Raw genomic sequence first — 27,932 nt, 5'->3', positions numbered from 1 at the left:
ATGTCGGGCGGCATGCGATCACCCCCCGACGTAGTGAAGAGTCCCGCAGCCGACCCAGAGCGGCCCCCCCAGCAACAAGCCAACCCCGGCACGGCCCTAGAAGGGAAGGAGGCGCACATTACTCTCGGTATGGCTGGACAGTTAGCGGCTGAGAACATTAACTTACCGTGGCACCTGGAGACGGCAAACGTGCGGCAACAACAGCAGGCGGGTGGACGCTGGACCATAGGGGATGGGGCTGCACGGGGAGGGGGGTTAGGGCACGGGGGTGGGGTTATAAGGATGATGAACCGGATGGTGGTTTGTGGGTGGAGGGTGGGGGTGTGGGCGTGGACACATTATAAAGAGCTCTGGGGAGAAGTTATCCCCAGTGCTGACTTTGTCAGTTAGTAAATAAAAAATTGCTAACGTGCACCAAGTTCCTGCGTTCCAGACCCTCATTCCGGACGATCTAGGACTGTGGTTTGTCAGTCCTTAACAGTACTACATCTACATGGAGGGAATTAAGCAGTGGGGTACCACAAGGTTCTGTCTTAGGCCCAGTACTCTTCAGTATCTTTATAAATGACTTAGATGAGGGAATAGAAGGGGAACTCATCAAATTTGCAAATTACGCTAAGCTGACAGGAGTAGCTAACACCCCAGAAGACAAGCTCGGGATCAAAAAGATCTTGACAGACTTGAACAATGGGCTCTATCCAACAAAATGAAATTTAATGTGGAGAAAAGCAAAGTTTTACACTTGGGCAGGAAAAAACAAAGGTACAAGTATAGATTAGGCGAAACCTGGCTCAAAAACAGTAAGTGATAGAGGGATCTTGGAGTCCTATTGGACAATCAGTTAAATATGAGTCAGCCATGTGCAGCAGCAGGCAAAAAAGCTAATGCAATCCTTGGTTGTATAAACAGAGGCATAGAATCAAAATCACATGAAGTGTTGGTACCGCTTTATAAAGCCTTAGTAAGACCACATCTGGAATACTGCATCCAGTTTTGGTCACCACATTACAAAAAAGATGTTGAGACTTTGTAAAAAGTGCAAAGAAGATTAAGATAATTAAAGACCTGAAGACTAAAACATATGAAGAACGGTTGCAGGATTTGGATTTGACTAGTCTAGAGAAAAGAAGGACTAGGGGGGAACATGATAGCAGTGTTCCAGTATTTAAGAGGTTGCCATAAAGAGGAGAAGGTGGTCAATTTATTTTCCAAAGTACTAGAGGGCAGGACAAGAAATGATGGAAACTAATCAAGGAGAGAAGCAATCTGGAATTAAGGAGAAACTTCCTAACAGTGAGGACAATTAACCAGTGGAACAGCTCACCTCCAGATATTGTGGACGCTTCATCACTGGAGGTTTTTATGAAGAGACTTGGACAATCATCTGAAATGGTATAGGATCTCCTGTTTGAACTGGGGGTTGGACTAGAACAGGGATGGTGAACCTTTTAGAGTCTGAGTGCCCAAACTGCAACCCAAAACTCATTTATTGCCGGGTGCCAAGTGGGCATGTCTCGCTGGGTGGGCATGGCTGCAGTGGTCATGGCAGATTGGGTGGGAGTGGCCAAGGTGGGCATGATCATCTCGATGTTGCTCGTGGGGAGGGACGTCTGTGGGGGCCGGGCAGGGTTGGGGGAGATCCAGGGGGTCTCTGGCAGGTGGGGCAGTGGGTAGGAGGCTTGTCCTGCGGGGTGAGGCAAGGCAAGGCAGGGCAGGGCAGGGCAGGGGTGCCATTGTCACAGGGAAAGGCGAGGCAGGGGCCGGGGCAGCTGCTGCCTGACACCATCAGCCCCTGCACACAGAGACCAGTGAGCACATGGGTGCTGGGATGCATCCAGCCATGTGGGACCTTGGCGAGTTAGCATGCAGCTGGTTGAAGAGGGACGGTTGCCATCTCCGTGGCATGGCGCGCGTGCCCACAGAGAGGGCTGTGAGTGCCGCCTCTGGCACATGTGCCATAGGTTTACCACCACTGGATTAGAAGATCTCCAAGGTCCTTTCCAGCTCTATTCTGATTCCAATTCTTTGATTCTATCCCTCTATTAATGCACCCTAAGACTGACTGCCTTGGCTTTTTGGCAGCTGCAGCACACTGCTGGCTCATATTTATTGATTGTCCACTAGGATTCCAATATCCCTCTCATAATTACTAGTATTGAGCCAGGTACCACCTATACTATACCTGTGCATTTGATTTTTCTTGCCTAAACGTAGAGCCTTACTTTTTCCACCATTGAATTTCACTTTATTAAATAGCGCCCAATGTTCAAGTCTGTCAAGATCCTTCTGTATCTTAAGCCTATCTTCTGGAGTGTTAGCTATTCCTGCCAACTTGGTGTCATCTGCAAATTTGATGAGTTTCCCATCTATCCCTTCTTCTAAATCGATGAAGATATTGAAGAGTACTGGGCCTAAGACAGAGCTTTGGGGAACCCCACTGCATACTTCCCATGTAGATGCAGTTCCCTTGAGGACTGCACGTTGAATTCAGTTGGTCACCCAGTTACGAATCCATCGGTGATGCTCTTTAACCCACATTTTTCTATCTTATCACATAGTAGGTTGTGTAGTTTATACTTTCACTGCTGAGTTGCTTGTGTAAAACAACAAAGTCTGGATTTTTGATTTTGGGTTTTTTGTTGACATTATTTACAAGCAAGCTCTATAAAGCAAAGGAAAGCTAAAGTAAGATCGTAAGCACAGTTGCGGTTTCACTTAGCAACCACTTTGCTTAACGACTGAGTTGCCAGTCCCAATTGTCCCTAAATGAGGACTACATGTAAATTAAATTGAACTGAGTTTATTATAAATTAGCCACCACAAAGTACATGAAGGTACAGCCAGTTAGAAAACTCACTAGAAGGAAAATTGAGGAAGTTGATTTCTGCCATTGTTTGGTCGTAGATGATTCTTTCTTACTTTTATCTGTTTTCTGGCTTTTCTCTCACCAGGTGGTCATATTTCCAAACAAAATGAGGGCTATCATTTTTCTTTTCTAACAGTGCCCATGGGGCTGTACGCAATATAAAAATCTCTTTTACAATTGGCTGTATTGACACATTAAGCTAATTTTTTGCTTTTAAAATGCATGCAAAATAAATGTCAGTTGTTGGGATTACAGATTGCAGTAAGATGTAAAAATAATGATTCCCAGATCACAATAGCAGGACTCTTAGATCACATTAATCCAAACAGAATGCATTATGATTTACTGCAAGCTGTGAATCTCATCTCTGAATACTGCTTTCTTATAAAATTCAGCTTTTAGGATGTCTTCACACACAAACTCTTCATAATGTGAAAATAATTTTGGGGGATTATGACCTTTTCCTTGCAGTTTACAAACCAAACAAGTGCATATGAATCATTGCTTGGTGTTATTTTTCCTCTTCCAATGTTTTTATTTTTAAACTCTGCCCTTCAATCCATTGGTCATACTGAACATGTTGCTTTGTGGCCAATCCCTGTAAAAAGCTTTGCTCTTGCTTCTATGCACATTTTGTTCTAATATCATTTTTAAGTTTAGTCATCTTTCTCATGCTGCCTCTTCACAATGGCCTACAGTATTTTTTTGCAAGGAACAACACTTCAGCATGTGCTCACAGTCTGAATAACTAAATGGTTTGTCATGAGAAAAAACAAGAAGATACCTGACATTATATATTTTAAAATATAAAGCCATTTAGGTCATGGAGCAAAGGTAATTTATTTGTCTTTGCTTTGGTAAAATAAAATTGCAAACTATCCATCTAGCCGTAATATTACAGAAAGACCCTACACACTTACAGGAACATGGAGATAAAATTACAAAAGCCAGACTCAATTCACAAGGCAGGGTCTTAATTAACAAACGCTTAGGCCAGGGGTCTTCCAACGTGATCCTTTTATGACTTGTGGACTTCAACTCCCAGAATTCCTCAGCCAGGCACACTTGATGACACACAATCAATCAGGACTGTAAGCAATTGAAATGGAGATTCTTTGACCCTAAGGGAATTTCTTACAACATCATTGGCATCTTGATGAAGCTGTAGTCCTCACCAGGATTTTTCAGGGGCTGAGACAAAGTTGTATATAGATTATGATTTGGGGTCATGGTGTATAACATACAGTAATGTCACTAGAAAAAAAAAAACCTGGCAATTTTTCTTCTTGAATGATAATTCCCCACGATTTGTCAGGAAAAAAGTAATGTCTTCTAGAACAGGAAAATGAGAATTTTATGCTGTATCAGATCCATGAATTGGCAACAGCTCTCCAGAAACCATACACTATAATCTTTCTCAGTCCTATCTGTAAAACCAGCCCCCTTCTCTATGCAAATCAGAAGGGCTACCAATATACATCTTGGAAACATTAGTGAGCATTTTGTAAATGGCTGTTTATGAGGAATGTTTTTTGCAGTGGGAAAGGGGAAAATTGATACAATTGTGATTGTATATTTGATTTAAATATAAACAGAGAATACACAAAGTAGATTATTCCTTTTTCAATTAGTAAATTGAGATCTAGATATAATATCTTTCCACCAATGTCTTCCATTCTTAGGGGTTGAAATTGAAGAAAAATACTTGAAAAAATACTCACGTCGTTAACCAGTTGTGAATCAGCTGAAAGTTGCTTAATCTAGAATGACTTTAGTCCTAGTCAATAAATCAAGAGATTGCTAGCTATTCTTTGTGATACTTATTATCTAATACATTTTATTTTATTTATTACATTTATATACCACCCAGCTCCCCAATAAGGTGACTCTATGTGACTTGCAAATCATAAAAAATATAATGGAAAAACAGTTAAAATTTTTAAACCATCCAAATTAAAAATTTAAAACTATGCAAAAAAACAGGAACCAAGAGAGGGATGGTATAAAGATGAGGCCTTCTTACCCCATTAACTACCTCCTGTGGTGAGTGCACTCCTTGGGGCTCCAAGTAAACTGGCAAAACTAAGTTTTAATACTTTCTGGAAAAAAAGGATGAGAGTAGAGTGTTCCATAGAGTCATGCTGTGCATGTTGTTGTTGTTATTATTACTAATACTACTATTGTTTTGTTGTTGTTGTTGTCATTCATCACACAGTCAGCCAGATGTTCAGACTGGATTTGGCATTTTGTCTACCTATTGGGTCCTTACCAGGGACCTGGGACAGCCAGATGTGGATGTTTGAATTGATGGTATTACAGATATCATCACATGATGGAAGCTGTTCCTAGTAAGGCCGCCTTTTGCAATTGACTGATGGCAAATTTTTCAATGCCAATAGTGTCTAAGTGGTGCTCTAGTTTTGGAATTGCACCAGTGGTGGTGGTGGTGGTGATTCTTCTTCTTCTTCTTCTTCTTCTTCTTCTTCTTCTTCTTCTTCTTCTTCTTCTTCTTCTTCTTCTTCTTCTTCTTCTTCTTCTTCTTCTCTTCTTCTTCTCTCTTCTTCTTCTTTCTTTTCTTCTTTCCTTCTCCTTCTCCTTCTTCTCTCCTTCTCTTCTTCTTCTCCCTCTCCTTCTCCTTCTTCTCCTTCTTCTCTTCTTCTTCTTCCTTCTTCTTCCTTCTTCTTCTTCTTCTTCTTCTTCCTCTTTTCTCCTCTCCTCCTCCTCCTCCTCCTCCCTCCTCCTCCTCCTCCTCCTCCCTTCCTATTATTATTATGGATCATCGCACAGTCAGCCAGATGTTCAGACTGGATTTGGCATTTTGTCTACCTATCGAGTCCTTACCCAGGACCTGGGATAGGCAGATGTGGATGTTTGATGGTATTAGAGATATTGTCGCAAGATGGAAGCAGTTCCTAGTAAGGCCGCCTTTTGCAATTGACTAATAGCGAATTTGTCAATGCCAATGGTGTTCAAGTGGTGCTCCAGTTGTTTTGGGATTGCACCCAAGGAGCCTATGACTATTGGTACTACCCTTGCTTGCTTTTGCCACAGTCTTTCTATTTCTATTTGTAGGTCTTTGTATTTTGTTATCTTCTCCAGTTCTTTCTCTTCTATTCTGCTGTCTCCAGGCACTGCCACGTCCACTATCCAGACTTTTTTGTCTTTCTTATCGACAATTGTTAAGTCTGGGGTGTTATGTTGCAGGTGCTTGTCTGTTTGAATTCTGAAGTCCCAGAGCAGTTTAATTTTATCATTTTCTATGACTTTCTCTATTTTATGATCCCACCAGTTTTTGCTTACAGGCAAATGATATTTTTTGCAGATCTTCCAATGCACCATTGTTGCTACTTTGTCATGCCGCTGCTTGTAGTCAGTTTGTGCAATCTTCTTGCAACAGTTTACCAGGTAGTCCACTGTTTCTTCAGCTTCTTTGCATAGGCGGCGCTTACTGTCTGTTGCTGCCTTCTCAATTTTAACTTTATATGCATTTGTCCTTAAAGCTTGGTCTTGTACAGCCAGAATTAGACCCTCAGTCTCTTTCTTCAATTTTCCTGCTCTTAGCCATTGCCAGGTCTTGTTATTATCTGCTTTCCCAGCTATTTTTTTAATGTATTGGCCATGTAGTGCTTTGTCTTCCCATGCCTCTATTCTGTTCTTCATTTGGTCTTTCTTGTAGGCCAGTTTGGTCTCTCCAGTAGTTAGTAAGCCTTCCTGATATACTAATTTCAGTGCATCTTCATCATTGTTCTTCAGATATTCTTCCAAAGCCATTTTTTCTTCTTCAACCATCTGATGTACTTGTAGCATTCCACGCCCACCTATTTGCCTTGGTAGATAAAGTCTATCAATGTCACTGCGTGGATGAAGGGCATGATTCATTGTCATTATTTTTCTGGTCTGCCTATCCATTGCTTTTAGTTCTGCTTGAGTCCAGTCCACTATTCCAGCTGTGTACCTAATGACTGGATTGCCCAGGTGTTGATTGCCTTTATGGTATTTCCTCCATTGAGTTTGGACTTTAAGATCTTCTTCACTCTCTTGATGTATTCACCTCTAATCTTTTTCTTGACTTCAGTGTGCTTGATGTTGTCAGCTTGAAGGATACCCAAGTATTTGTAGTACTCTTCCTCATCCAGACTCTTAATGTTATTTTCGTGGGGCATCTTGATTCCTTCAGTTTTCACTATTTTTCCTTGTTTGATAGTAAGTGTGGCACATTTGTCCAAGCCAAACTCCATTACAATATCTTGGCTATATATACGGACAGTGTTGAGCAGCGATTCTATTTCAGATGATGTTTTTCCATACAGCTTCAGATCATCCATGTAAAGGAGATGGGATAGTCTGGTAGATGTTTTTGATGTTTGATAGCCATGTCCTGAGTTATTCAGTATTGTTGACAGAGGAAACAATGCAATAACAAATAGTAATGGTGACAATGAATCTCCTTGAAATATTCCTCTCTTGATATTAACCTCTCCCAGTCTTTCACCATTGATCTGCAACTGTGTCTTCCATTGTGCCATCAATCTTTGCACAAATTTTATGATGTTTCTACTGACTCCTGTTATTTCTAGGCACTTGATTATCCAGTCATGTGGCAGAGAGTCAAATGCCTTTTTGTAGTCAATCCATGCCACATTCAGGTTGGTCTTCCTTCTCTTGCAGTTTTCCAAGATCATTTTGTCTATTAGGAGTTGATCTTTTGTTCCTCTGCTATTGGGGCGGTTTCCTTTCTGCTCAGGTGGAAAGAGATTGTTTTCAACTAGATGCTGTTGTACTGCATCAGCTACCACACCAGTTAGTAATTTGAAAGTTGTTGGTAAGCAGGTAATTGGCCTGTAGTTGCCTGGTGTTGCCCCTTTTGCTGGATTTTTCATTATTAGGTAGGTTTTCCCAGTTGTTAGCCACTTTTCAATTTCTCCTCCTTGTAGTATATTGTTGAACTGCTTAGCAATGAGTGGGTGTATAACAGTTAGATGTTTCAACCAAAACCCATGCAGTTCATCTTCACCTGGTGCTGACCAATTTTTGATTTTCCTTGCTCTTTTTTCTACCATTTTTGTTGTTATTACTAGTTCTTTCATTTCAACTTCTGTTTTATTTGCATCCACCTCTTTTAACCAAGCCGCATCCTTGTTGTATTTCTTTGGGTTATCCCATATCTGTTTCCAGAACTGCACTGTTTCTTCCTTGTCAGGTACTGACTGATTCATTGCAGTTTCTCCACTGATGGATTGGTAGAAACGTTTATTATTATTATTATTGATCATCGCACAGTCAGCCAGATGTTCAGACTGGATTTGGCATTTTTATCTACCTATTGAGTCCTTACCAAGGACCTGAGATAGGCAGATGTGGATGTTTGATGATATTATAGATATCGTCACACGATGGAAGCAGTTCCTAGTAAGGCTGCTTTTTGCAATTGATTAATGGCGAATTTATCAATGCCAATGGTATTCAATGGTGCTACCACTACCACTACCACTACCACCACTACTACTACTATTATTATTACTGTTGTTGTTATTATTATTATTATTATCTTGGAAGGGACCTTGGAGGTCTTCCTGATCAGGCAGGAAACTTTATACCATTTGAGACAAATGGTTGTCCAGTCTCTTCTTAAAAACGTTCAGTTTTGGAGCATTCACAACTTCTGGAGGCAGGTTGTTCCAGTGATTAATTGTTCTGTCAGAAACTTTCTCCTTAGTTCTAGGTTGCTTCTCTCTTTGGTTAGTTTCCATCCATTGCTTCTTATCCTGCCTTCATGTGCTTTGGAGAATAGATTGACTCTCTCTTCTTTGTGGTTGCCCCTGAGATATTGGAACACTGCTATCATGTCATCCCTAGTCCTTCTCTTCATTAAACAATATTGTCTGTCTTTCTTTTACCATGCAGTGTTATTTTGTCTAGTTTGCATCCTGTCCATGGACTATGTTTTCTAGACACGTATGTAAAGCATGAGTATATGATTTCTCTTTGGAATACATGACAGATCAGAAATTTTTGAGCCGCAGTATCAATCTTGCACTAAAAGGAAGGGCCCACCTAGGATTAGAGAGTTAGGAAAACATGCATTCTTCCTTAACCTTGGAGCATATGCATTCATCAAAAATCCTGCTACTTCACAATCAAGTGCTTTTAATAGTATAATTGCAACACACCAGGAGAAGATAACAACACTGAATTATTTTACAAGGTTTTATGTATCATTCTTTCTACCCCTGCCCAGCATAATTATGCTTGATTCTCTGGCGAGGATCGTATATATCAGTCTCTTAGGCACAGTTCTGCTTTTTGCATCATTTATATAATTGCATTGCACTTCCAGGTTGAAAGGATTAGCCTGTGACATCAACGTTGCCTGGGAGACACCTAGTTGGGGGCTCCCTTCATGTCCCAGAAGAAGCTGGAGCGAAGGACAGGAGCTCAACACCGCCTCTTAGCAGCATTTAGGTCTCAAATGTGGGCTTGCTAACCTGCATCCCAGCATCCTAACCATGCAAGCCACCATGCTCCTTATTTATATAATAATGGAGAAATTTATGCTGCCCATCATACTCTGCAAAATGACTCTGGGCGACTCACAATTAAACTGTATAAAATGAAATATAGGCATCTGTATTAACTGAGACATTGTTCTTTTAAAAAGAAGCATCTAAGTTAGAAACTTTAGATCTAATATTTCTGCTGTTGTAGAACACATTACTATCCATTCACAGGTACATCAGAAGTTGTCAGTTATTATGCATGCCAGCAATCATTTCCTTCCAGGGAAAAAACAATATACTGTATAAAGCCAATTATTGCTAAGCCTGCTTATTTTCTTGCTAAAAATGAGCATTCATTTTTTTTAATTCTAGAACAGTTACAAACTAACCATTTTTCCATTTTATGTCATATGTTGCATGGAATTGCATCTTTTCTTCACAACCTCTTCTGGCTACATTTTTTCACAAATTTATTTTATTATATTTATTACATTTATATGCTGTCTATCTCACTGTCAAGTGACTCGGAGCAGCTTACAATTGTGTATACCAGATTTTGTGATAAAAGAATAGAAATTCCTAGAGTTCTCATTAATGTAGAAAAGGAATGTGAAAAAAATCAGAATGGGCATATCTAACTGTTTTTGCAAAAACAAAATACTTTATTAAAAGTATTAAAATATTTACAATGTTAGTACTGCCATTTAGTTCATTCCTCACAGGGATTCTTCATTGCTTTTGAAGACAATTGGAGTTAGTTGCCTGATTTAATGCTGTATAAAAATGAGTCCTGATAAGTAATTTTGTCTTCATTCAGTAACATAGAAAAAGGCCTTACATATCTAATGGTGGTTAATTTCTGGCTCTTCAGGTTTGTTGCATTGTAGTGCACAACACCCTGATTTTACTGGTGGAGACTAGTAGAGTTTATTAATTACAGTAGTTTTCTCTTTTTAGTTCTCATTGGCACCATCATGAGGTTCCATTCAGTTATCATAGATAAGCCTAGTGGGCCAAATATAATGATAGGACAGAATTCACTGCTTCAATTATACTTTTTAATGTATCTCTTTATGTCAAAAAACAACAACAAACCCTAAGCGGAAAATGAATGCAGAAAAGAGCCTTTCTATTTGAATAGTAAATAAGGTGTGTTACCTTCAGTGGAAAGCTTTTAATACCAGCATGCTTTATATCTGCAAAGGGTACCCTGTTTCCTGAACTGGTGCATTTTGGTTTAAGAATTGAGTGGGTGTGTAAAATGCATCTGCGTGCAAAGAAAGAGAATGACTGTCCCATAGAAGAATCTCAGAATTTACAGAGTCAGAGGATCAGAGTGAAATATGCAAAACACCGGATACCACAAAGAAAGATAAAATCAGCTTGTTTTGGAAAACATTAAGACTACTGTCATCACCTAAGAGTGTAGGGCTGCTTCACACCATCTGTATCGTTACTGAGCTCAATGTCTTCTTTTTAGAAGCACGTCTGTTAATACAAATGTAAATCACCATTTTTTATTTTCAAGTACTGTGTGCTTTTCACTTTTCAGTTACATGCCAGTGTAATCATGAGAGCCATTCATAAGGTTGACATTGTCCTAAAACTGCTACCCATGAACACTATTTCTCACCAGAAAATGATTTTAGAATACCAGCCATTACATATTTATAATGCCAGAATCCATATGTTTTGTATATTTATTAGAAGATCTTTTATATTTAGCTTAATATGACTGCTGGTAGTTTAACGTACATATAAAAATCAACATCAAGTCAACAGAACAATACATTTAGAATGCAGATGGCCACCCGCTCTGCCAAACCCCAACAGTTCTAACCTCTGAATGCTGTGTTCAAACAACACAGATTTGACTGCCTTGTGGAAGGCTAATGTATATTGGGGGGGGGGGAGGAGATGTTAGGTACATCTCTGGGAGGAGATGGCAAACCTTAGTCATGTCCCCTTGAATTTTCATAGAGATAGTTTCCTTAGCATCCTCCCCCCGACTTGAAGCCAAATAAATTCTACTTGAAGAAGTGTTCCCTAAATTATCCATATTAACTATTGTTTAATTGGTATAATTTGCTTTTATGTGTGGATAAGATATATGACCTATAGTGATACAGGTTTGATGCATGTTCTACATTTTGCAAAGTACTTAAAATGAGGCACTAATCTTGCTGAGTTATCTTCACTGTTTTGTATATTGGCCTATGGTATCAACTCCATACGTGATAATATAATAAAATAGATCAGGAACAGGTAAGATCATCATTGATCCACACTGAATGTGATTATATTCATACAACATATTAAACAGTCCTAAGCCTAGTTGTCAAAACAAAGTTGCTATATGGTACTGGATAGCCAACAAATAATCTATATTATACATGAATGAAGGCAAATAAAGATGTGAGATCGAATTTGGGTCGGTCACTGGGACCAGAGGTTTAGTATTCCAGTGACTGACCCAAATTTGATCTTACAAACTATTATAGCTTACTATAGTTCATTGTGATGATGGCTGGTCACATTATGATAATGGGCTCCTACAACATGCTGAAATATAAAGAATCCAACTGCATTGGGTTTTTTATTTCTCTTGTGTTGTGCAATGAATGTACCACTGAGAGACCTAAAAGGTCAAGCTGAAGACAGTTCATTCTGCTTCTTTGCATTATTTTAACCTCTTGCCTGTTTCACCAATGGTTGTATCTAGGCACCTTGACCTTTATCATCATTTTCTTAATTTTTCCAAATATAATTCCTTTGCCAGGGACTTTTGGCTTTTCTTTTGCATTATGTGTCCAAAATATTGAAGCTATAACTTCATTACTTGTATTTCCAGTGAAGTCTGGTTTTATTTTATCTGGTATTAAATTATTTCTTCTACTTCTAATCCAAAGTAGTCTCTTCAGCACCATAATTCAAAGGATCAATGTTTTCGTCACTCCAACTTGTTCCAACTTTCATAGCCATATGTTGCAATAATAACATAATGCTCTTGACAATATCTTTATTGTCTATATGATGTATTTGTATTTTAATACCTTATCTAGATCTGTCATAATTTTTCTGTCAAATAAAGATGTCTCTTTATTTCATGGTTTTACTTACCATCCTTGTGAATATTTGAGCCTAGGAAGATAAAAGTTTGTTTTTACTTCAAGTTTTTAAGCTGTTTATATTAGGCTGGCATTGCTTGTGTCTTTTTTAACGTTGAGCAGCAGACAGGATTTTGCACTCTTATTTTTTTAGCAAGAAATTCTCAACTATCAGAATATTTTCAGCATATCTGAGGTTGCTGATGCTTCTCCTAGCAATGTTATTTTAAGGTTTTATTTCTTCTGGTTAATTCATTTTCTATTTATTTTGTGTATGATGAAAACCTGACAGAGGAGAAGTAAACATATACACACAATCCATGTAATTATATACAAAACTTCTACATGGGTATGGCAATGGACTCATAAATGGATGTAAAATTCAGCTAACCAGGCAATTGCCTCTGGCATTGCTTTGTGCAAGTCTTCTAGGGAACCAGGGAACCCATGTCATGGGCAGTTTTGCACAGTGTATTTAATAGTTTGCGTATCAGCACAATTGCAACAAAGGGAAATCTTTCTATCCCCACTGATACAGAGCAGAAGCACTTCTTCCAATATCACACCTACTTCTGTTCAATTTTGTCCAGACAAAGCCAGGTAGGTCAAACCAAGTGGTTTGGTAGAGGGATCAGTAATGGTCAGACCACACAAAGGTATCTTGGACCATTCCTCTTTTCAGGCATTAAACTGGGTAGATGTTATGTAAATAGGTGTTTTCCATGCTGGCCTATGGGATTTCAATCTTGTGATGGGCTGTGCATTGCCCTGGTGAACAGGACGGACCTTGTTGTTCAGCATCCTTGACCATAGCTGAAGGAGAGTGTGTTGTCTTCTAATGTGGTACGCTTTGATATTGTTAAATACTGGTAACCAATGTACCTGAATAGTATACAATGTTCCAGAGACAATACATATTATCTGGCAAAGTTGAACATTGACCATTTGAGTGTGGATGCTGTTAAGCCACACACTGGCCCAATATTCAGCTGGGGAATAAACCAAAGCCAAGGCTATTGTTCTTAGGGTATTGGCATCATCACCCCAGAATGTTAACAGTCAGTTTGGTCAGTAAATTCAATAAATACACCCATGCCTATAGCATTTCTTAACTACATGTGCTCCTTGGGCAGTGCTAAATGGGTGACAACGACCAGATGCAGCTGTACTGCTCTCTGGGGCCCCACGGCCATGACAAACAGAAGTGCATAAAATCAGACTTTCTACTGATAGTCCAAGACATCCAGATTTTTTCCTACATATTGTAGCAACAGGCTGGCCTAGAGGGTTCATACTTCTTCTTCTGGAAGCCTCTGAGTTTGTACATACTGGCTAGCCTTCCTGCCCTGATGTAACTCCTTGTTAGTTATTATTGCTACCACCTCTCTTACAGGGGATGCGCCTTTCCTAGTATTCTCCTCCATAGTTAGTGATAGGCCTCCATAGCCTACCTTCCTTATGAACAAATAGAAAGAGCCAATATTTCAATAGAAAAACTTAAGTCTACAGGAATGTTAATGTACGTTCCGATAGTAATGTATGGATATTTTTAATAGAGACTTTTTGAAAATCAGCAGGTGTACTGCCAGTATTCAGTTATTACTCAAAATTTGAATATTTTTAGACATTTTCTGACCAATAATTGCAGAGTATATGGAAACTCTCTTGTTTTCATTGCAACAATATTTCATTTTATTGGGTTTTTTAAAGAATTGTTTCTTGCTTATCTATCAGGAAAATATTTGCTGTAATTCATGTTTGAAATGCTGCTCAAAATATATGCAATGTAAATTTTCATCTGGATGGATTTGAATGGGGACCTGGCACAATTTAAATCACTCCTATTGTACTCTATTTAAAAGCCAACACTTATACAACTTGCCTAGATTCATTATTATATTGCATATTAAGCTTAGAATGACCTAGTTATTAAGTATTATAATGTAATATTCGTGACTTTTAAATATCTATTATAATTATGTTATGCCTTTATTATTTTTCATTTTATTTCAAAAGGTGCTTTGAGCTTTTGAGAATCTTTTATTTGTAGTCATGTGTAACTGATGATAACTAAAAGGAGCCCTTGAATGATGGTTTCAAGTATATTGATAATTGAGTGCTGCCAATGTCTATTTATATTCTAGAAGAGGGTGTATTGATTCAATTTTAATCGCTCCCATCCTTAAGTTTCATTTCCGTCCAATGGTGCCTGAACATTTGGCTTTCTGTCACCATTGAAATGGTGAACGGGGACCAGACCACAGGACCAAAGCGGCAGGAGGGGGAGGAGGCAGCGGTGGCGGCTGCAAGGTAGATGATCTGCGGGGCAGGGTTGCTAGGGATCAAAGAAAGTCCTTCCAGTGGTGGACGGAGCTGATGTGCAGTGGCGGAGGCCTTTTGCTGTCACTGCCCGCTGGCTCCGAAACAGCAGAGGGGGACCAGGTAAGGGAACCAAGCCATCCTCCATAGCATGGCAGTCCTGCTCAGGAGGGGAGTGAAAGAGGCGGGCCGGCAACTGGGTTATTGAATGGGCAGGGGGAGGTTGCTGGGGGGCTGAGATGCACAGGTGCGAGGTGTGAGGGACAGGTCCAACCTCCCCTCTACCCTAGCTTGATTTTTACACATGTGGCTTGCCTCACCTCGTGCAACCAGATGGTTAGATGGAGTCTTAACTAGGGCTTATTTTGGGAATAGGGCTTATATTAGGTGCACACATAAAAATCAAGCTAGGGCTTATTTTTGGGACAGGTTTTATTTTTGGGGAAACACGGTATCTTCATTTTTGTTATAAGCAACTAATAATATATCACAACACAATTTTTATTTTAATAAAAATAATAAAACCTTATACAGGTAGTCTTCAACTTACAACATAGTGGAGCCCAAAACTTCTGTTGCTAAGTATGTAGAAATGTGTATTAGATAATTGTATGCCTGTGATGTCTTTTAAGAGAAAATACTTTTAAAAATTCATCATTGATGAATGTATATATCGGTTAACATGTGCCCATGTAGTGACTTGGCATCAATATAGTCCCGACCTATTTCTGAAAGCGAGGAAAAATGTGTTCAGATTTCAAATGTAGGTGTTCTTTGTATTCCCCACAGATAGGCCCAGATACAGTGTTGGAACATCTAAAGGAAATGGAAGGTCAGAGACTTCCTTGTCCACCTGCTTCCTTAGAAGACCCACCAGTTCAACTCTCCTGCCTTCAGGCTATTCCAGCAGCATCAGATCTCTTACTGAGTCCCATGATTCTCCAGCCAGAACAAGCAATTGCTCAAACTGTATATTTGAAAGCACTTACTATTCCTTTTTACCAGCCTGTTCAATCAAACCATAAACTTTCCAGAGTCCAGACAAATATCAACCTAGACAATAGTAATTTACCTTTAATCTTCAATCCACTTTTGCATTCAGAAGGGACAGATCAACTTCAGGCAATCATTCAGAAGCAACCCAGTACAATAAACATAGTTAGTCATTTTTCACTTTTGCCACAAAGTTCTTCTCCATGTGCACCAGCTGGAAGCCCAGGGAAGACCAAAAGTTCTGGGAGGTACCTCTGTAAACATTGTGGGCGTGACTGTCTGAAGCCAAGTGTCCTTGAGAAACATATGCGATCACATACAGGTGAGAGGCCTTTTCCATGTACAACATGTGGCATTGCATTTAAAACTCAAAGCAATCTGTATAAACACAGGAGAACTCAGACACATGTCAATAATGCCAGGGTGCCTTCAGAATCTGATAGCAGTAGTCTATTAGAAGGGAATGAGAAGCTGACTGAGATAGTTGCATCCACCCAGACTACAGAATCTCATGATAAAAGTGATGTCCAGCCAAGTGCAAGGATTAGATCTGCTGCTTCAGAGCTCAGTGACAAACATAATCTTGCTACTTCGTTATCAGAAACACTCCTTGTTTCGGAAAGTCAGAGGATGAAAACGGGTAACGCTTGTCATGGAGAAATAAATCAGAATGTCTTTGAAAAAGAGACCACCAGAGATGATGCCACAGATCTACCTCAGAGAAAGAAGACCCAGGATCAAAGGTCTCCAACAGGAAGCAAGCATAGTCAACTACAGAGACAGCAGGCTCTGTATTCAGAGAAGCTGTGGAACAGCAGATCTGTGGACACCAAGCTAAAAAAGTGTGAGAGCAGTGACTCGGGTTATCTGTCACGCTCTGATAGTGTGGAACATCAAACACCCTCGCCTGGCTTTCTGCACAGTCTTTGTGAACATAGCACAGAGACAGAAGATGATGTAGCTGTCATCAATAAATGCATGACCTACACTTTCTCAAAAGTAGGTTCAACTGAGAAAGCAACAGGAACCGTAACCCTGGAGAAAAAAAGGTTGGAAGAGCATATCTCAAGGCTAATATCTCATAATAAAGCAGTTGTGGATGACACCCAGTTGGACAGTGTTAGGCCCAGGAAAACAGTTCTATCCAAACAAGGAAGCATTGACTTGCCAATGCCTTACATGTATAAAGACTCCTTCCATTTTGATATACGGCCTCTGGACACCAGCAAGAAAAAGAATATTTCTCTGCGCTCAGCCAAGTCTATCTTCACTCCTGCGGAAAAAACTAAGCCATTGTTTTTTCACTCAGTTCCCACTCAATTCTCAACAACAATTGACTGTGTGCCTGTTACAAGAAGTAACTCTCTGCCTTTTATTGAGAGTACAAGGAAGACACAGGACCAGGCAGATAGTTCAAAATTATCTTCTTTCACTAGAGTGTCCCCAGATGTGGGTTTATCTGGCTTGTTGCATAGCAGCAATTTAGACACAAATATGATAAATGTTCTTAACAGCCACCCCCGGGCACTTGTTAGACAGGTGGCAGTGGATGATGTGCCATTAAATTATATGAATGAATCTTCATCCTCTTTAGAGGAGAAAAAAGGTAAACAAAAATCTGAGGCTGGGGTGGAAGGAGTGAACAGCAAGAATAAGAAACCAAGTCAAAGAAAATTAAAAATGTTTTCTCAGGAAAAATGGCAAGTTTATGGGGATGAGTCATTTAAGAAAATTTATCAGAAAAAGAAAAGCAGTCAATCAGCCAAAAAACAAAAAGGTAATTTAACAAATGTTTCAAACATTTATTCAGATACCAAGGAAACTGCCTGTGGGGAGGAAATTATATTGTCGAGAGAAGGCAGAAGCTCTGTAACTGAAAATGTAATTTCATCACTAGCAGATGTTACTGCAAAGGTAAATCCTGATGCATTGGAAAACCATTCCAAAGCTAGCCCTGTTTGTCACCCTACTTTTTCTCAGGAGAATTCAAGAAGATTGGCAGAATTAAGAGAAACATTGTGTTCAGTTGGTGATTGTGAACATTACAGCATGGCAAGTGAGACATCATTTGCTGGACATCAATGCAGAAACTTGCATGTTTCCAAACACAACCAGAGTGACAATAGTAAAGCTTTGCCTTTAAGTAAAGGCTGTAAATTGAAAGTCCAACTTAAGCAAACTCAGCTGAACCTTGCTACTCGGCACGATCATGACTTAGAAGATGGACACATTACTGAATGTGTACAAAAATATGAGGATACGGAAGCTAATAGAAAAGGATGCAGGAGGAAAGAAATTGCCCACCTTGGACACACAGATTTATCAGCACCACAATGCAACGCCAGTGAGCTAGTGTATGAATCTCAGAAGTTACCTTCAGAAAGAAAAAAGCCTAAGGTGGATACACTGAAAAACATAGAAAACATAACATTTAAAAATAATTGTTCAGCCGAGTTGGTTGTGAAACTGATAGACTGTTACAATCTTAATTTAGTTGCTGCAGAATCAGCAGAGCACTCAGGTAAGGGAGAAAAATGGACAGTAATGGTAGGAACACCTGCTTCAGGAAGCAGTATGGAATGTGAGGAAGGAATCCAACACTCTATAACAGTATCTAATAATAGGGATTGTATTGTAAGTCAAACAGATACAGCAAGTGTATCTGCGACGTCGCTTCCTGAACAATTCGAGACCAATGTAACAGAGGAACACACCAGTGATTTGTTTGCAATAAAAAAGCTGACATCTCCCATAACAACAGCAACAGAAGAACTATCAAACTGTAGAGACTCAGCACCAGCCCACTCTCAGCATGTGGTAAGGAATCAAGTGATTTCTCATCTAAAGAAAAACAATTTTCTTCCAAAGTACATCTTAAAATATTCACAAGAAGGAAACAATATAGGTGTGCCTTTGTTTCTTACAAGAGAGCCAGAAAATATACCATATGTTACATTGCCAAGCAGCTCAACCATTTCCCCATATCCTGCCTGTAACAATAAACTGCTTGATAGTAGCTCCATTGATATATCTTTGTGCCCTTTGCAATTGGATCTGAGTCATTCAGCTAGAAGAAAAGAGCTCAAATGGGACGTGGACACAACGTGGACACCTTTGGTAGCTTCTGCACCAGCTCTCCTTGAAGCAACAATTACAACCATGGGAGATCAAGAATGTCATCTTCAAAGTGCAAGCAGGAAAGTTAAAGAAACATGTAAAGGAGACAACTTAGGTGATCAAAGATTGGTAACAAAAGAGGATGAATGTATAGTTGCTTGCACATCACACATTCCTGGGAGGAAAGTATGCTTTACCACTATTTATACAGGAGGGCTTTTCATATCATCAGATATGACTGGACAAAATTCAGCCTTAAAGTTAATACAATCAGCGAAGAGTTCAGTAATTTCACTCTCTTCATTAGTGGAAAGGGCAGTTTTGTGTGAAAGTAGTGGGAAGGAAGCCAAGGAATGGCAATTGGAGACTAACCGTTCGCCAGGATTTGAAGAATTGCCCTCCTGTTCAGTTAATAGTCCGAATTGTCTTTGCCATTCTTCAAGTATGCTTTATTGTCATGTGCTGTGTACTCAACCAAAGGAGACTTTCTCTCAGCCCCAGTTAAGCAGAGAATCTCATGCAGGAAACTTACAAATCCCAAGTCTGAATCTGTCCTTCCCAACTCTAAATGCGGAGCCTCAGCTGACTTGGTGTTGCCTATCAAGAAGCCTCCCTCTTCCTATTGAGCAAAAGGAAATTAAAGATTCTGCATATTCTTCTTTGTATATGAATGAAAGCTTCATTTCAAAACATGGACGGTCAATCTGCAAAATGAAAAGCCATGGGAAGGCTGGTAGGGAAGGCTGGGGAATTGAAAACCCCCAAGCTCTGGTCTCTTCTCCACAAAGGCAGGAAACAGAGAAGGTAATGGCTTTATGCTTTTCCTATTCCTAGATAGAGAGATGCTGTTGATGATTATGGTTTAGCTTTAGAATAAAATGGGAGTGCTGGTTAAGAGGAAGCTGCTGTACCACCTTATTAGTAATAGATTTGAAGATTGTGGATTCAGTGTAATAAGATGATTATAGGTTGAACTCTTAGGTTAGAACACGTTGACACAATGTAGGTAATCTGTCTTGGAGTTTTGAGAATATGTTGCCACAAAGGTTATGTATTTATCATGACCCTGATCATCTTAAATTCATTAGCCATTCAACTCACCCAATTTGCCAGAAGGGAGGTTCTCTCTGACATTTATCTAACTCAGAAACAATCTGTGAGCTGTCCGTTATAGAAATTAGCCTCCTGCCACATTAGAGATGCCTTTGAATACCCCATTTCTTCCACAATCAGTTTGCAGCCACCTCAGAAGGAGGTATGTGGCAGTGGGAAGACGGAGTCCCATCGTTCTGATCCCCCTGAGTGCTCTTCTGGAAAGCAGAGAACCATTCTCATTCCTTTGCAGAAATGAGATATTTATGAATAATGTGTGCTGTAATTAGAATAAAAGAAAACACATTTAAAATTGGAAGAATAAACGTGTCTTTTTCTAGGATTATAAGGACAGCATTGCCGTGCCACGGTAGCTCTCACAAGATGGAGATGTTTTCTTTGTAAGATTTAATAGGCTGCCCAACCCAACCACTGTGACTGAGTGGTATGCAGCATAAGAACAAAGAAGACACCAGAGAAGAGGAAAAAGTCTTTACAATAAACAGTACAATATATAAATACAAAATAGTAACATAACAAAACAATCACAACTCTATCCAACATTCTTTTGAGAGGAGACACACTGTTCCACTGTTTTCATGTTTTGTGCTATTGTTTACACTTGATACTTGTCATGCAATTTTACTCATTTCTTTCATTTACAGAAGTACATTTTAAGTACTGGTGCTCAGGAAGCCTCCAAAAACATCCCAGAACTAGAAAAGAAAAAAGAAAAGCTTTACAAAAGGCGAGAAAAGAGAAACTTAAAAAGGATAAAGGTGAAGGTCAGCCCCAAGCGGTAAGAAATGCAGAATCTAGCCTTAGTCTTAGAAAAACAACTTTTCTTTGAGTATCAGTAACATTTATAGCTGAACAATATGATAGAAAAACTTTGTGTGGAGAACTTCTCAAAATTTTATTTTAGAAAATGGGACACTTACATGGATTGTGTTATAGAAGTACTAACACTATATTATGTTGTGACTTCAGATGTCACATGTCTCAGTATTCATAACCTATTGATGTCAAGGGGCAATGGGACAAATATCTTTAATACAGTAACCTGCACACAGTAACATCATGACAGAAATCCTATCCTACTGGTGCTAGAAGTAATTAAGTTTTAGCCTTTGCATCATGGCATACATTTTATCTCTCTGCCACGGTTTCTTTCCCCTTGAGGGAGAGGAGAGTCGGCTTGGAAATCTTTTTCACTCCGAGAATGAAAGTTTCTGGAGTCCGTGATCTCGCACGAATGTTTGAAGTTGCACCAAATCACGGACCTCAGAAACATTCATTCTCTATGCGAAAGGTGCCTCTCTCCTACTCCTGCCCCTAACTGCTTTCTGCCTGACGGCAGGCCTCCTTCAACTGGGGGAGAAAGCCAGGCCCCTCGCACCCACGTCCAGCCCGTTTCCTGGTGCAGATGGCTAGGAAAACCCCTTCAAGGCTTGGATCAGGCTTTTGGAAGCTCTGTTCTGGGCGGCAACAGCTTGGTGCAGTCCTCCGAGGGCTAGATACAACCTCCAGAGGCATGCAGAACCCCCCCCCCCCGATCTCTGTTTTGGGGGCAGCGGCAGAATGGCTCTGGAGTTGGGGGGAAGCAGGAGGCAGCACCACAAACAGTGCGAGAATTCAGGCACCCGTTCTTGCAAAAAAGGATCGGTGCCTGAACTCGCGTGATATTACAGCACCCAGGGGCTTCCATTGACTCTCCTGTCCATCGAAAGCAGGAACCGCGGCAGAGAGGAGATGGATCTTTTCAAGGTAAGTGAATCCGGGGCGGCAAGAATGGAGGGGGAAGCATGAGGTTTCCTAGTGGGTTGGGGAAGCCTTGGGTGGCCTTCCCCACCCTCAGATACCTCATGTGCACTTAACGAGCCATGTACGTTTTAACGAGCAAGGGAATGATCTTGTTCGAGGTACGAGATTTACTCTACGAGTTTTTGAGTTACGAGTGGAATGTGCAGGCTCCATTACACTGGTAACTCGAGGACTACCTGTATTATTATTTGGTTTCTCTACATTTTTTTTTGTTTCTTTCTTTGCAAAAAAGCAGAATGGAAATATTAATAGGAAAAAGAGAACACAGACAGGGAAGAAAGAGCAGATACTTTAATGCTGAAAGCATCAAATAGGACATCTTCTGTTTTTACATTTCATCTGTGTGGGTTATAATGCTAGTATTTGAAAAAAATGATTTTATTTCTGCTGAAGTTTAAAGTTGATGCAAAAACCGTTCCAAAAAAGCCTTGCTCAGGTTGGATAAAATCATTAGGCTTGTGTACTGGTAGCTGAATTTTTTTGTAGCAGGAAAAAAATGTCATATTAGACATGATTAAAATTATATAGAAATCTCCAAAGACAGAATGGCTATTTAGTTTTGGATGAGAACTTGCTTTTCAGCACAACCAATTTAAACCAGCCAAAACAGATTATATCATCAAGGAGATTTGAATGTAGGAATAAAAATGGAACCACATTTTAATGAGATATAATTTCATTTGTTTCAAGTAAGTATTTTTAAAATTCACAACAGTCAAATTTAATAAGATGATTGTTGAACATTATGGTTGGTTACACTGAACATATTTTTTTCCCCCTTGAGACAAACTGTGCAGGAAGGAATATTCTTTCTGGATTACTGAAGTTTGGCAAGCTAAACAGTACTAAATATTTGTTATGAAATGTGAGCTTGAAGGATGTTCTAAAGACATAACATTAATTTGTAGATTTCATTATATAGACATGAAGATCATCACGCACAAAGACACTGTCTTCTCAAAAGCCATAAGTCAAGCAAGCAATGCTGGGCCTTGAGAACTTCCAGAAAGCATTCCCACATCAACACTTCTGACATTTGGGAGCATTGTGGAAAATGCCATTGTTTTCCAACAACTTCACTAGGTAAGCCAGATAGGAAGGAAAATGGAAAATGACAAAAATTTCTGCAGCTGCCCCTTAATATTTGTGGGGTCTTTTTATTTACAAATTACTGCTTCTTGCACTTATTTCTGGTATTCATATTTCAGTTTGCTGTGACAGAGTAACATAGAAAATAAAAACTATATGATGTTGGCCATCTTCACATTTTTTTCCTTCAATTTAATGGTTTCTTTTTGATAGACTTTTAACCTGTGAACAAAGCTTATCAATATGCCCGTGAGAGATAATTGCAGGCATACGAGGCTCAATAGCTGCCTTTCAGCAGTCATTCTCCATCGATCCAGCATACCACACAGGCAGAATTGAATGGTTGCAAGTAAGGTTGATTGGCATAATGTGATCAAAGTTCTGTCTGTTTTTAATGCAGCACAGATAAAAAAAACCCAAGCAGCTTAAATTGTATCCTTGTGGCCTCTTCACTTTTTTAAGCATGTCTTGCAGACATCCTTGCTCACAATGTTATTGTTGATGGGAAAAATATGGGAGAGTCCTCCGTATGTTGCCATGATTGTCATGGTTTCAATAAATGAAAGCCATTAAAGAACTTCAAGGCAAGAATTCTTCCTTAAAGAACTTTTTATTTAGGAAACAAAGTATCAGCACTACATAGCTGAACCCAAAACTAAATTCCCTCCCCCGATACAAAGTAACAAGTTGCAATTCCCACCCCCATGAAGCAGTCATAAATCACATTCTCCAACTAGCCTGAAGTGCAGGCTCCCTCTCCAGCTCCTCAGCCCGCCAAAACGTTATCGGTTTGTGTCCTTGGGTTCCCACGAAGCTGCATTATTATTATGGCTAGCTGAGCTCAAGTATTCACCCCATTCCCCTCTTCTACATCTGATTTGTAAACAGCAGAAAAAGCAAGCTGTAAGCAGAGTAAAAATGGCTGCAATTTCCTTCAGTTGTCAGAGCAGGAACATCCATTGTCACAGCGTTGACAATGATCTATTAAATGAAAGGCAGGCTATAAATGAAGAATAAGGAAAGCTATTCAGAGTTGAAGAATTTTCTCCAACATCTATCCTGAAAATCTGTTGTTTGAAGACCTCAACAGATTGTAGGATAACCTTTTGAGCACCAGGGACCGGTTATGTGGAGAGAGGTTTTTCCGCGGACCAGAGGGGGCGTGGTTTTGTGTGCTGGCTGCATCCCGCGGACAGGCTTTGTTTGTATGGCCTGGTTGCTGGCATGCCACGGACCGGGACCAGTCGACGGACCAGGGGTTGGGGACCCCTGCCTTAGGGCATTGCCCAGACTTCTTGGGTTTAACAGTCATCCTACAGAACTTGATAGTTCATCCTAAACAACAAATTTTACTATGTTCTTTATTGTTAAGATATTTGTAACTATAGAATTTGGTATAGTAATTAAAGCAACAAACTAGAAAGCTGAAGACCCTGAGTTCTAGTTTTACTTTAGGTATAAAATCAGCAGGTTGACTTTGGGCCGGTTATTCTCTCTCAACTCTAAGGAGGAGGTAATGGCAAACCACTTCTAAAATCTTGGCCACAAGACTGCAGGGATTAGCCCAGCCAGTTGCCAGGAGTAAAAACTGACTTGAAGATAGATTAAAGCAAATTGAAATGTTGAACTGTATACTGCCTACTAGTAGATAATCAAGATAATGATATGACTGCTATTATAAGAAGATATTAATTTTGAATTTCTATGTTTGCATGTGCACCAGGATTCCTGTGCAGTTTTTCTTTGAATTATACCTGGGGCTTGATTTTAGACTTTGAAGTTTCTTGCGTGGCTCACTTTCAGGTTACATCATAATTTCCTTCTTTCAATAAGTTACAGTTTCTAATAATCACCCCATAAAACACACTTCTTTTTTTCCAACAAAAAATCCATAAGTGGTTTCTAGTCACTGATAAATGAAGATATATATTATCAAACAAATAAGTTTTGTCATCTCTACTAGTTCTGTCATCTTCATCAGCCATTCCTCTGTTGTGGGTTATTTCAGAATCTTCTAATTTTTGTACATATAATAGTCTTGCAGCAATAATCATTTAAAAATTATTTCCCATGTTTTTTTCCCTAATGATGGTCCATTCATTCCAGCAAAAAAAGTTCTGGTTTCAGTTAAATGTTGATCTTTAAAATTTTTGTTTAAGCTTATGACCATAACTGAGGTCATAATTAGAATTATATTTTAACCCATTTTGATCCCTTGGGGATAAATTGGTAAAGATATCTAACTAATTAAAATTAAAGAGATGCCTGTAAATTATTCAATTTCTCAAGTGTATTAATAATGAAATAAGATTTAAGCAAAATCCACATGTATTTACCCTTCTCTGAGAAACGGTTAAGTATATGAACATCAGTAATCTTGTTTATAAAAGCATTTTTTTTCCAAACAGGAAATGACAAAAATCTGCAACAGCCACATTACAGCACAACAGATAAAGCAGCTTTCCATTTGGAAGTGGATGAGATGAAACAAGTAAGGAGTAACTTATGTATGACACTTTTTTCTCATGCTAAATCAGGTAACTTCAGGTTAATCTGACAAATGGGTTATTGATTGTTCACCAACGGATAGTAATATCTGCTTAAAATCCATCAAACAAAATAAGATGTTTGCATTAATAGGCCATATTAAAAAAAATAAAAAAGTATCCTTAGAATGCAGAAGATTGTGTAGGAAGAACTTGGAAAGACAAGATTAAAGAGCCTATCAAAAATAACTTTAGAGAGTTGTAAACTATTGGATAATGAGTGGAATACATTTTGCTTGTTACCAATTATTTAGTACCAAGAAAGAATAGTATAATATTGTATTATTGTAGCATTTATGATGGGTCAGTGGCAAAATATATTCAGTTGATATTAAGTAAATTCATTCTTAATAAGATTTATTGTATTGTGATCATTCTTATGGAATCTAATTTTATGTGAAAATATAGATTTCACAATTATTTACAAGACAGGTTGCATGAGATACTTAACACAAAGCATGTCAGGGGAAGACATTCTTGCAGATGATGTTATTAGTATTCTAGAGGACAGTCCTGTCGGCTTAATCTTGTGCAACATTCTCTTCCCAAAATGGCCAATCAGCTGCTGAGAAGAAGTCCTCATGCAGATCAAGGATGTATTAATGCTTCTGATTTTTGTTCCCACAGAAAGAGGGTTCAGTGACATACATATTACTAGTAGTTTATAGCAACTGATGAATTAATAATTTCTTCTTTATGTTTGGTAGGGAACACCTGGACTGAACAAATGCTCAAGCGATAGCTTATTTCTTCAACAAATTTCTACAATTCGAGAAGTACCTACATACTCCTGTCCACTGTCTAATAACATATCAGCAGAAAAACCCAGCAGTCTAGATAGTTGCTCCTTGGGAGTCTTTCCAAAAGAACAATGTCCAGATGTGGATTCTGAGTCCAACGGATCTTCCACTGAATCTTATCATTTGGAATTCAAAGATACAAAGAGCCACTTATGTAACTTTGTTGCATCTCAGATTACTAGACCTATTTTTGTTCATTCAAAAAGAGGTTTTAATAACTTAGAATCAAAGGATAAAAATGTTATAATTCTAGAACCTCCCATTCCTATTGCAGAAAGAACAGAACAATTCATGGAGAGAGACTTGTATCCTTTTTTAAAAGAGCAACATGCTCCCACACGCCAAAGACTATATCCTGTTTCGCTCACATCAAGACTATGTACTGAGAGGTCAGTTTCAACTAAACCTTCGCCAGGAACTCTACCTAAACAAAAGCAAAGCTTGGAAGCAATGAATAAGCCAACTCATTTGGAATATGATGATGTAAGCAGCAGTGATGATGAAGAGAAGTTGGTTATAGAAATCTAAGGAATAAGTTACTTATTATTTAAACCAGAGCTCAGTTTGAAGAGGAAGCCATCAAACTTTCTCTTGTATCTTAAAAAGTAAAAAAAAAACCTATTCCCATGCATATATTTGCCAAGTATGGCTTCCTTACATGCGCTTTGCTTTACATGAGCAATTAGTTGCACATTTAAATGCCAACAATAAGCTCAGTACATCATCATTTCTCTCTTCATCGAATTCTCTATAAATTCAGACAGTAAATCAGACATGAATGCCTCCTTTGAGAAGTAGAAAGTTGGCCCTGAAGATAGGAAGGCAACTTCTTTTCTCAGCTGCTCTGTGTTGCTTATTTAATCTAACTTTTGCTTTCTACAATTTTGCATGAAATCAGTGTCCTTAAAGCACTTTACATCATTTTTTTCTCTTTGGCAAACAACGAAAGCATGCACTGATTTGTTTTGTGCCTTTTCAGTAGAGATCTGTACATACTTTCTTATCTCTTTGATTAATGTTACCTTTCCTATAATAGGAAGAAATTCTCTGATACTGTTACTCAGGTCAGTTGGGGAAAATATTTATTATGCCAAATGAAAATGTGTATGAGCTTTGTCACAAAGAACTGAAAGCATAAATAAGGCACACCTTTTCTTTCGTTCCTTTACACGTGTCAAATCTGTGCACTTAGAGTGGCAGTTCAAATATTTGTCCAACTGGTTATCAAGCACTTTCCTAAACACACTTCTATTGCATTAGAATACTGTTGTGAAGCAATGGTCATTTGGACCATTGAGTTTATATTTAATCTTTCATATATCTTAACAAATTGTCCTACAAGCTATTAAAACTTTCACGTAAAATTCATAGGTGCCTTTCTTTGAGCAGGAGATAGATTGAGCATGATAATTTGTAAGTTGTTTCTGATTATGCTGGCCAAGTAAGGCAATAGAGAGAAAAAATACATTTCTGCAAAATTAAAGGAGAAAAAGATGAGTAGTCTGCTAAATGTATTAATACTGAAAATGACAGGTTTAATCATTCAAATTACTAAATTGCCACTGTATTTTTTTCTTTAAATTGGAGATCATATGACCAATTATATAGAATAGAATAATCTGGAAGGGACCTTGGAGGTCTTCTAGTCCAGCCCTCCGCTCAAGCAGAACCTATACCATCTC

The 27,932-nt window shown here is 39.0% G+C and overlaps 1 protein-coding gene across 1 annotated transcript; it reads left to right on the top strand.

The window, feature by feature from the left end:
• Positions 1–27,932, top strand: LOC120309842. The gene is made up of 9 exons (XM_039347458.1): positions 1–127; positions 13,061–13,070; positions 14,658–14,780; positions 16,175–16,781; positions 17,763–17,907; positions 20,634–20,790; positions 22,738–22,898; positions 25,313–25,395; positions 26,158–27,932. Exons 1-9 carry the CDS (start codon positions 1–3, stop codon positions 26,776–26,778), a joined length of 2,034 nt encoding a protein of 677 aa, XP_039203392.1. The 3' UTR covers positions 26,779–27,932.

Source organism: Crotalus tigris, unplaced genomic scaffold (genome assembly GCF_016545835.1).
Source record: "Crotalus tigris isolate CLP2741 ecotype Arizona unplaced genomic scaffold, ASM1654583v1 scf7180000018079.1514062397:295518, whole genome shotgun sequence".
NCBI classification, from domain to species: Eukaryota; Metazoa; Chordata; class Lepidosauria; order Squamata; family Viperidae; genus Crotalus; species Crotalus tigris.
The sequence above is the reverse complement of the archived record's forward strand: the minus strand, read 5'-3'. Positions and strand labels throughout refer to the sequence as shown.

What these genes read in the sequence shown, in the direction of transcription:
- LOC120309842 (XM_039347458.1), top strand. Translation starts at nt 1, where the DNA reads ATGTCGGGCGGCATGCGATCACCCCCCGACGTAGTGAAGAGTCCCGCA. An exon ending in GCAGCGGTGGCGGCTGCAAG is followed by an intron (nt 14,781 to 16,174) that starts GTAGATGATCTG and finishes GTATAAACACAG; the next exon opens with GAGAACTCAGACACATGTCA. An exon ending in ACACAACCAGAGTGACAATA is followed by an intron (nt 17,908 to 20,633) that starts GTAAAGCTTTGC and finishes TGTCATGCAATT; the next exon opens with TTACTCATTTCTTTCATTTA.